Source organism: Rhinolophus ferrumequinum, chromosome 9 (genome assembly GCF_004115265.2).
Source record: "Rhinolophus ferrumequinum isolate MPI-CBG mRhiFer1 chromosome 9, mRhiFer1_v1.p, whole genome shotgun sequence".
NCBI classification, from domain to species: Eukaryota; Metazoa; Chordata; class Mammalia; order Chiroptera; family Rhinolophidae; genus Rhinolophus; species Rhinolophus ferrumequinum.
Window position 1 is genome coordinate 8,032,343 of NC_046292.1, and position 10,416 is coordinate 8,042,758.

Genomic DNA, 10,416 nt, shown 5'->3' on the forward strand with positions numbered 1-10,416 from the left:
ACTTGCAGCGATAAAGCAGCTGAGTGAGGAGCCAGCAGAAGATGCCCTTTTAAAGTTATCTGTCCAGCAGAGCTTGTCACAGCCCCTCCGCCTTGAGCAGTCCCAACAACCCCGGGACCTCGGCAGCAAGAGCCACATTCTTGTTGATTTGCCTCAAGAGGTTCCCACTTCAAAGGTGTGAGAAGAGCAAAAAAGAGTCCTTGGTTATCTCACAGTGATGCCTCAGGCTTCTTTCTCCTCGCAAGGCAACGGAACCCATGCGGGAAAGCAGGGAGTGACAGTTGGCCAGAGCCCAGCTCGCCTGCTTGGTTTGCAGCTCAGCTGTCAGGGCCTCCAAATAAGGGTGGGAGAGGAGGAAATGGCAGACAGCTGGCTGCTCGGGACAAATTAGTCCAGATGCTCCAGCTGGCCTCACACCTGACTCATCAGCCGTGAGGGCAGAACCCCTCCCTCCAACAGGGCTGCCCTCACTCCTGCCGGTCACTCTCCATGGTCAGGTGAAGAGTTTTTCCCGGAGTACAAAGTCAGCTGGGAACCAAATGTGATGAATGTCCCAAGAATTCAGCTCCCAGATAGGAACACCAAGAAAAGTTTTGGGAGCATAATCAGCCCTCTGCAAATCTTCCCCTCCTTCATCCCCACTGCCCTCTCCAAGGTGTTGAGGGAGGTAGATGCTGAGAGGAAGGCCGACGTTTTCATTTTCCTGCTCATAGAAGCTCAGATTCTTTGAGTGTGAAGCTTGGAATGCCCCCATCCTTCCCAGGAGAGCTCCCAGGACGAGCTGGCTGATGGAGTGAAGTGGGAAGGGAATGTGGCACATGCAGTTTCCCTGAATGTCCTTCTCCGATGGCCGGGCAAGTGATGAGCCACTGGAGCCTCAGTTTTCCTGGCCCCCAAAGAGAAATAACAGGCTGCCCACGCTTACTGAGTGGCCTCCATTCACTAAGCACTGAATTCAGCTTTAGCATGTGATTCAACGCAACGCACGCTGGAAGGAAAGCACTACATTTGCCGTGTTGAGAGACCTGCATTGTCGCCCCAAAGAAACCAGTTCCTTATCGGTAAAAACTTGCCCCATTCACCCCTCAGCCTTATCAAGAGGCTCAAGTCAGCTAATAAAGTGTGAACTCATTTTGAAGTGGAAAGTGTTATATAATTGCAAAATACTGATAATCCTTGCCTGTATTGTCAGTTGTAATGTGCCGGGAGCTTTATTTCTGTGGATTATTTAATTTTCATCACCATCCCCATGAGGTGGGTAGTAGTGTTCCCATTGACAGAGGGACAGAACTGAGGCTGAGCTTATGTCACTGGCCCGATGTCACCCAGCTCATATGTGGCAGAACTAGGACTGGACCTCCAAGTCTCACACCACTGCCCATGTTCTTAACCCATTTCACGGATACCGCTGCTTCGTAAAAGCCCTTCAGGTACAGTCTCTGATGAAATACACCCCTATTCCCAATCTCTCAGGCTGCTCTGAACAATAGCATCTCACCTGCCCCCTGCCCTGGGAGCTGTAGCTTTGTATGCTTGGCAAGTCTGTGTGTGTGTGCGTGTGTGTGTGTGTGTGTGAACTGTCTCAAGGAAAACACTACATCCACCCTCCATAACCCATTGACATACTTCACACGTTTTGATCTACTCCATGGAAGCCCAGGACATGCATGTGGATGACCCGCTCTATCCTGACCAGACCCCTCCCCAGCTATGCTCGCTTCTTGGCTGATCAAGCGGAAAGGCTGTTATACTTCCAGAGGGCAGGAAATCAGGGCAGTGCGTGGCCAGAGAGTACGAGAGGTATCCACGGTGATTTTATTCTAAGACAGATGGAGAAAGGAGCACTCTATAGTAACTGATTTGGGCCAGCCAAACTCAACTTGAAATCCGAAATGGGTGCAGTTCTGAGTAGGAGCTCTGGAGGCAAAGAACTGCCATATCCTGGTGAGTCCCTGGAATGTGCTCAGAGCCTAATTGCCTGGTTGGCAGGGTTATTATTAGCGAAGAGGATGCAGTGAGCAGCCACGCAGGAGGGAATTGCGTGCGTCATACAGCAAGTCCCCTGGTGATGCCCTTTAAGATAGGTCTTTCATGTGGACGAAGACTTCCAGAAGGGCAGCATGGCATGGCGGGTGGCCTCTGTCCTCAGCCACTTCTGAGTCTGTAGGTGGCCCAAGAGAAGCGGAAGTCCCATCCAACGTTCCAGAAAGAGAATTTCAGAATTTGCCCACCTCCTTTTATTAAAGTCAATTTTCCTCCTCCAGAATGAAACTGGAGTGGGGTACGAGTGTCATTTGTTGAGTTTATTCTGTTTGCCAGGGTTGTTTGTCTGTTGTTTGTTGGTGGAACGGGGCTGGCAAGAAAAAGAATAGTCAGTTTCGTTGCTCTGAAGACTTTGTATAGAACCAATACCACCTCCTGCACTAACTGGCCCCAGTGAAAACAGAGAATTCCCAAATACACTTACTACCCTGAATCCCATTAAAGCCTTTGACTTGAGCCTGAAACAGAAAAATGATTTGATGTAAAGTTTCTCTTCATTTCCATGCCCCTGCTCAACTTTGGGTGTGTGTGTGGGGAGGAGTAGATATTTACTGGAGTGTTAAGAAGCCAGCCTGTGAGAGTGAAAGAGAAGAAAAGCAAAAGGCACAGAAAACCAGAGCCACACACATTTACCCCCTCCTCTCTCACTGGCTGAAAAACCAAAAGCCTTTTTTTCCTTATCACTGGAAAGAAGTCATTTTTACTCATATAAGAAATGAACATTGCAAATGGGTGGGTAACGCCCATTTCTAGCCCTGTGTTTGGCATCACAACCATCCATGGGGATGCTGTGGGCTGCGTCAGGGACCCATGAGGTCCAGCAAGGTCACATATGTGCAGGAGTGGTATGAAAAACCCATCGCTCAATGCCTTCCATGCCCTTGTCTGAGACCAGCAAGTGATGAGCCACTGAAGGCTGTCAGACAGAAATCATCCAAAGCAGAAGGCTCAGTTGGGAAAAATGGGTAGGACACTGTTGCATACTGAGGGATGGTTACTTCTGACTGAAAACGAGGGTCTGTTTCTTTGGTACAATATCGGAGGTCACTGGTACTGGAAATGGGAGCAGGTTCTCCAGAAAACAAAGCCCAAAGAAAAATTCATTTCTTAAGGCTTTGTGGGGCATCCAGTTCAAAGGAAGCAAGAGCACAGAACAAAAGAAAAGTGAGGTAGTGTGATAGTTAGCTACTGCTGTGTAACAAGTGACCCCAAACCTTAGCAACTTAAGACAACACACATCTATCATCTAAGAGTCTCCATGGGTCAGGAATGTGCCCTGCTTCCTGGGTGCCCCTTGCTCAGAGCTCTCACAGGCTGCAGTTAAGATGTTGGCCAGGGCTGTGGTCATCTCAAGGCTTGGCCAGGGAATATGCTTCTAAGCTCCCTTCTGTATCTGTTGGCAGGCCTCGGGTCCTCGCTGACTGTTGGCTGGAGGTGTCAGTTCCTTGCCACATGGGCCTCTCCATAGAGATGCAACTGACTTTCTTTAGGGAGAGAGAGAGAAATTATGTAAACCACAGTCTCTCTGTAGCCTAATCTGGGAAATGGGTGTCCCATCGTTTTTGCAGTACTGTGTTCATTAGCAGTGAGTCCCTAGGTCCAGGCCACACTGAAAGGGAGGAAATTACAAAGGGCATGGATGCTGATCGTTACTGGGGGCCATCTCAGAGGCTGCCCACCACAGGCAGGGAAAGAGAGAGAGCAAATAAATATAAGGTGATATGCTACCAACCTGGCCACAGTTTTGCAAAAACACCTCAGTGGCTGGTTGGCATGCTGCACATCTCCAGAGAGCTTCTTGGAGCCGGGCACCGGGGACCAGTCTGCGAGGAGAGAAAAGGGTGAGGGCACTACAGTAGATCTGTAGGGTGCTGTCACAAAGCACCACAAACTGGGTGGCTTAAAACCACCGAAATGCTTCACAGTTCTGGAGGCTAGCAGTCTGAAATCCAGGTGTCAGGAGGGCTCCCTCTGAAAGCTGTGCGGGAGGATCCTTCCTTGTCTCTTCCAGCTTCTGGTAGCTGTGGGCGTCCTCAGTTCCTTGACTTGCAGATGCATCTCTCCAGTCTCTGCCTCCGTCATCACGTGGCCATCTTCCCCATCTGTCTGTCTGTCTCTTCTTCATAAGGACACCAGCTATACTGGAGGAGGAGCCCACCCTACTGCAGTATGACCTCATCGTAACTAATTACATCTACGGTGACCTTATTTCCAAATAAGGCCCCATTCTGAGGTTCTGGGGCTTTAGGACTTCAACAAATCTTTCGGGGGGACCTAGCTCAACCCATCACAAGCACTTTATCTGTGGTCTCCTTTCCGTCTCCTGTCTCTCACTGGTCAAAAAGCCACCACGACTCCTACCCCACCCCTGCCGCAGGGCGGTAAGTCCCCTGCACTTCTGTGTTACCCAGTTCCTTCCGGCAGTGGCCAGGGAAAAGAGAGACTCCCCGGTCCAGTCTGCTGATGGACTGGCTTGGCAATCTCTCCTTGCCAGTTGATCCTGTTTGGGTGATATTGGAAGTGGAGGGGGTGTCGGATAGCAGCCCCTGAGAACCAGGTCCGCTACTGCTAAGGCTGCCTTAGCCAGGAAGCCAGAGGCTGAGCAGGTCATGGATCAGCTACAGGACCCCACTACACGCCAGCACTTCACACGGGGCTGGCACATACTGAGTCTTTCGAATGATTGAATCAATGAGTTTGCCTTCAGAGCCTCTCCTCTACCTCCCCCTACCACACCCACACAAAGAACATACTTCAGTGTCTAACGCTGCACGTTGCCCCCCCTGGGGACCTCAAGGGAGGGGGAGTCACCCTCATGCTGAAGCATGAAGGTTCTGCTCTCTCCCCAGTGCAGGAAGAGCCAGATCGGGAGTCTGGCGTGGAGAGGCCAGTTAGGAAGCTGGTGCACCAATGTCTGCCTGAGTGGCGAGGGTCTAAACCAGGAACGGAAGTGAGGATGGTGTGTAGGAGGTGCCTGAAGGAAAGAGGAGTGGACCTGGGCGCGTGCCTGCGTGATTCAGAGGGAGAACAGAGCCAAGGAGGATTCCCAGGGTTCTAATCATTGAGGGCGGGGCCCTGGGAGAAGGTGGAAGCGTTTGAGAGCAGTTTCTTAGTTTGGGTTCTCTTGAACCTGAGACAAGGATTCAAGCAAACGAGTTTATTTTGGAGACGATCCCAGGAAACATCGGAGAGAGGGGACATGACCAGGTTAAGAAGGAAGTCAATGACCACCGTAGGCTCCAGTTTCATCCCTCTTCCCTGCAAAGGACTGTGGGAACCAGTGTGAGATGGACGTCACTTGTGACTCTAGGGTGCTGGGGTTTTTGAACGCCCACTCCTGCCAAATGTGGGTTGACGGCTGCTCCTGGTTCTATGACAACTTCCCAGCACTTCCTTCCTGTCCCAGAGGGAGCCAAGTGGGCTCCGGCTGCCAGAGAAAGTCCTCGGCAGGACGGTGCAGTGCTGCTGGGTGGAAGTAGGGCCGGTGTCCCCGGAAGAGGAAGTGGCAAGGGCTGGGGCTGAGTGCGGCCGAGACAAGAGAGCTCCGGGCACAAGAGTGGGGTCCGCGTCCCAGGGCAGGTAACGAGCTTGGTTTTAGAAATACTCCAGGACATCAGCTCTGTGGGGCTGGATCCCAACCCCATGAGAGAAAGAGGTCACTTGGTGGAATCGGACTGATCATGAAAGCTAAGGCCGTGCATGAAAAATCCTGGAGACAGTGTGGGGACAGAGTCCCAGAGAGCAGTTTCCAGGCTCTCGGCCTCACGTGGAAAGGTGCTGGCTCATCAGCTGTGACTAGTTAGCCATCAGCTGTAACCGGTTAGCCATTGGCCACTAATATAACTGCTGTGGCTATGCTAGCAAATGTGGATTGAAGCTGGCAAGTGGGGTGGGTTGGTTGGCAGAGAAGCAGATGGCGGATTGTGCATTGTGTGGAGCCTGCTTCCCGTATTTCCAACCCAGCCACCAGCGAGACCATAGTGGTATCCATGGCTTTGTTGGTGTTCCTTTTTGGTCTCGCCATATCCTGCGTTTTTGTGCGGGGAGCGGGATCACAGACGCCGCATGACACAGAGATAGAAAGCTGAGAACAAAGACAAACGGCCAAGTTCATGATATTTTTTAGACCTGGCTCTGCAGGAAGAGAAATGCTTTTTTCCCCCCCTTGCCTCCAATCACTCTCAGAAGAGTCCAAGCTGTCACAGGAGGGATGGAGAGGGGCTCAGCCTTTTTTGAGAATGTCACAGGTGCAGGATCAGCAATGAGATGAAGCATTCGGGCCCAACACTGCCCTGACTTATGTAACTTCAACACTGCTCCCAGCAAAGCTGGTCTACCCTCTCCTGAAACTCCTCCCAGCTCGGAAGCCTCAGGCTAGACCTCCTTGGGTCTGTTTTAATCTTTCTGGGAAGATTAAAGTGACAAACATCCATGAAGATATATCATCTGGCAGCTTCTTTGCAGCACGAGGTTGGTAAGAGGGAAGTCAGGGATGTTAAGGCCTGGGTATATGCTATGTACGGTGCGGGGGTTAAGAGGGGTGTTTGAAGGGGCCAGGGTCACAGGTTAGGGAGGCTGGTTTTAAGGGGCATCCATAGACAGTGTATATGCTGCCCTGCTGCCCACAAACAGCAAACACAGGGACAACTCAATGAGACGTCACTCCATTGGGTACATCAGGCCCCCCACACCCCATCCTCCAGCAGTCCCATTTGGCTCCTTTGCATTTGCTTTCGGGGCCTCTTTCCCGGGAAAAGCCCAATAACGGGATGTATCTGTATCATATATACCATCTGAACCCTATTTGTGGAAGAGCAGGCTCTCCTGGAAGAATTCTGAAGTGCTGGCTGGGTTTGGGGAGTGGATGTTCTGGGAGGGGTCTTCTTCGTCACCTGAGCAGAGAGGAAAGGTTGCCAATAGGCAGTGGCACCAAATGTTGAACTGAGTGACACCATTCGGAGGGGAAACTTCCATCCCACCAGGAAGCCTAATTCACTGACTTGGGAGAGGCCAGGTGGTGCAGTGGTTAGGGGTCTGGGTGCTGGGGCCAGGCTGGGTGGGTTTGAAGCTTGTCTCTGCCATTTCCTAACTTCCTGATCCTGAGCAAGTCACATGGCCTCTCTGTGCCTCAGTTTTTCCCATCTGTGAAATGGGAGCCAATAAGAATTCTTACTTCGTAGAGTTCTTGTGAGGACTGTGTAAGTTAATGAAACTGTACCTGGAACTTAATGAAGCCTCTCCAAACGTTCACTATTCTAATTGCTCATTGCCCTCCCTGAGTCAGAAACATTAGGCGAAGATGGCTCACCGTTTTGTTGGAAAATAAGTTGCTCCTAAAACCTCATTTTTAAATCCTTGTTGATCTCATTTAGGTACCCATAACCTCTCATGGACACTGGGTTCAAATGAGAAACAGCACAAAGACCAACAGCTTCGGGTTCCCCCCTCCCTCCCTCAAAGAAACATTGCTGAGAAGAGCAGAAAGGCTGTGAGAGTGCAGTTCAACGCTAGGAGCTCAGGGAGCCGGCACAGGCTTCAGAGTCTCTCGGATCTGCACTCAAATCCCAGTGATGGCATTGAGTGGCCGCATGGTCTCAGGTAGGATGCTTCATTTTTTTCTGGGTCTCGGTTCTCACATCCATAAAACGGGGATAAGAATAATCCTGTCTCCTTTAGCTGAGTTGGACCATAAAAGACATGATGAAGGGAGCAGAGGCCTGGGACCCTGAAAAGCAGGGACAGGCTCAGTAGTTGATCAGAAGGATGCAGGGTGAGGGGCCCACAGAGGACAGGGCAGGATCCCTACCAGGACTCCCTGCTGATTACAGCAACACAGTAGGATTCTGGTTCCTGTCTCCTTTTCTACCTTAGAATGAGGGCCTTCTCTCTCAGGGCGGGAGGAAGTGATGCTGCATGGCCCCAGGGAAGGGGCGCCCTGAACCGCTGGGCTTCTCGCCAGACACTTCTAATCTTATGGGCTTGGGAAATGATGATACCATCAAACTCAGGGTTTGAAAGCTCCTTTCAGGATGACATCAGGGATTGAAGGCTTGAAGCTGAGGTTTGGGGCAGGATAAGGGGCTCACTCCCCGCCCCCCTTCAGGAATGCAAATGAGCAAGTGGTGTATGTGCGCGCGCGTATGTGTGTGTGTGTGTGTGTGTGTGTACACTCACGCGTGCGCACACACACACTGCCCCCAGTCTCTGAGATTTTAGCTTAGACCTTCTGGAAACAACACCAGGAAGAGTGGAATTCTAATGGAATTGCAGGCAGAGGAAAGAGGAGTCGGGCAAACACTGACACACACACTCACGTTGCACAGATACATCAGGGACCATTCCTCTCTCAGGGAGAAACTGCCGGGCTTTGAAAAGCAGTTTCTGGGAAGTGTCTTAAATGCCTGAGGTATTTCTAGACATTTCAGAACATGAAAAACCCATTAAAAAAAAAAAAGAAAGCCCCCTCCCCACTCCACCCTTGTTTGACCAGCCCTTGAGACCATGTCCCTACCCCGTCGTTAAGACACTTTTGGGACCTCCAAAAAAACACAGGGTTTGGGGTTTCTTTTTTGAAATGATGCATTATATTGACTGCACTAAGACAAAACTATTTCAAAAGAAAAAGCTTTAATGTTGACTTTATCTCACCACGGAAAATTTGTGCTCAAAGGTGAAAACTGGATTACATAAAACAATCAAATAAATATAAAAAAAAAAAAGCAGTAAGTAGGAGTTGCTTCAAAGGAGACCAGAGTTGATGACGAATCAAGTGCAAATGTCTGCCGCCAGGATTTCCTCTTAACCCTCCAACACTGTGGGGGGGGAGAGAGAGGGTGATGATGGTGTAAGAGAGGGAGAGAGAGGCAGGCTCTGAGCTTCCCCTCACTGTGTGCCACCCCTGCCCCAGCCCCCGAACCTCGGCTGATCTAGATATTTGAAAATTTGCAATAATTCATCTCTCAGTGCCTCAGTTTCCTCATCTGTCAATAGGATTATGGCCACCCTGATGATCCTGCCCTCTGCTTTTGCAGCCATAGACAGTTAATGGGAAACCAGAAGGAAAATGTGGGGGCAGATGGGTGGCTCAGTTGGTTAGAGTGTGAGCTCTGGGCAACCGGGCTGCCAGTTCGATTCCCACATGGGCCAGCGAGCTGCGCCCTCCGCAACTAGAATGAAGTCAATGAGCTGCCGCTCAGCTCCTGGGTGGCCGGATGGCTCAGTTGGTTGGAGCGCATCCTCTCAACCACAAGGTTGCCGGTTCGACTCCCATCCGAGGGATGGTGGGCTGCAGCCCCTGCAACTAACAGCGGCAACTCGACCTGGAGCTGAGCTGCGCCCTCCACAACTAAGATTGAAAGCACAACAACTTGACTGGAAAAAGTCCTGGAAGTACACACTGTTCCCCAATAAAGTCCTGTCCCCCTTACCCAATAAAATCTTAAAAAAAAAAAAAAAGAAGAAGAAGGAAAATGTCTAGGGCACTTTCTGCTTCCAGGAAGAGCTGCCAGGCATGCTGGATGGCACCTTAAAGCAATTTGGACCTTTTGACAACAGGTACAGGAGGAGGATTGAATGTGGGCGGCTCTCGTGGGCGTGGTAACATTGAATATTTCCAGAAAGGCACTCCTTGGCCCTGAGAACGGTCAGCAAGAGGGGGTAATGTCCAGGTGTCCCTTTCTCAGAGTGTGGTCCCCAGAGACAACAAACCCAGAAGGCACTCTCATGGTGGAACCCCCAGGAATGAGGGTGGGTGTGGCCAAGGTGGCAGGGAGGGAGCTCACCATTGCAGCCCAGGCGACTGGCGGTGTTGATGCGATCCATCTTCCGCCCAAAGCAGCTGGAGGCAGGCATCGTCTTGCTGCCTTGTTGTCTCTGCTGGGTCTGGAAGTCACTGGACCCAAGGCTGCCAGTGGAATTTGCCTGTTTGGCCTCCCAGTCTTCTACAGAACCACTGTCCTGCTGGTGGAGCTTTGGGGCCATCTGCTCCTCCTGCTGCTCTGAAACCTCGTCCTGCAGATTGTCCAGTAGTTTTTGCGGTGGGTGGGGATGCCTGAGTTTGGGAGCCCAAACCTGAGCCCAACCACCCTTGATGGCTCCCTAGTGAACCAACTGCCTGGCTCCCCGTCTCACCACTTTCTGATTCCCGAGGGAGGGTGAAGACCGCTTGTGACAGTCGGCGGAGACCCGTTCACTGCTGCTGCCTCGCCCTCCAGGCCCGAGGGGTTTATGCAGTCTAGCAGTGCTCACCTGTACTGTGGACAGTTCCATGGTAGGGCCTGGACCACCCACAGGGTGGGAAAGACCTCCTAGCGGTGAGAGGTGCAAGAGCAGGAGAAGCAGGAGCGCCCGGGGTAGCGCCATCTGGGGGTCCAT

General features: G+C 51.4%; 1 protein-coding gene across 1 annotated transcript; it reads right to left on the reverse strand.

Moving 5' to 3' along the window:
• Positions 1 to 6,843: 6,843 nt before the first annotated feature.
• Positions 6,844 to 10,416, reverse strand: NPPB (natriuretic peptide B). Its single transcript, XM_033113764.1, has 3 exons — positions 10,291 to 10,416; positions 9,825 to 10,053; positions 6,844 to 6,935 (listed from the first exon to the last, which is right to left on the reverse strand). The coding sequence occupies exons 1-3, from the start codon at positions 10,414 to 10,416 to the stop codon at positions 6,844 to 6,846; spliced, it is 447 nt and encodes a 148-aa protein (XP_032969655.1).

Excerpts from the sequence above, each read along its gene's own strand:
- NPPB (XM_033113764.1), bottom strand. The coding sequence starts at position 10,416 with ATGGACCCCCAGATGGCGCTACCCCGGGCGCTCCTGCTTCTCCTGCTC. Across the intron at positions 10,054-10,290 it reads TGGAACTGTCCACAGTACAG|GACGAGGTTTCAGAGCAGCA; the intron begins GTGAGCACTGCT and ends GACAATCTGCAG. Across the intron at positions 6,936-9,824 it reads CAGTCGCCTGGGCTGCAATG|GTGACGAAGAAGACCCCTCC; the intron begins GTGAGCTCCCTC and ends CTCTCTGCTCAG.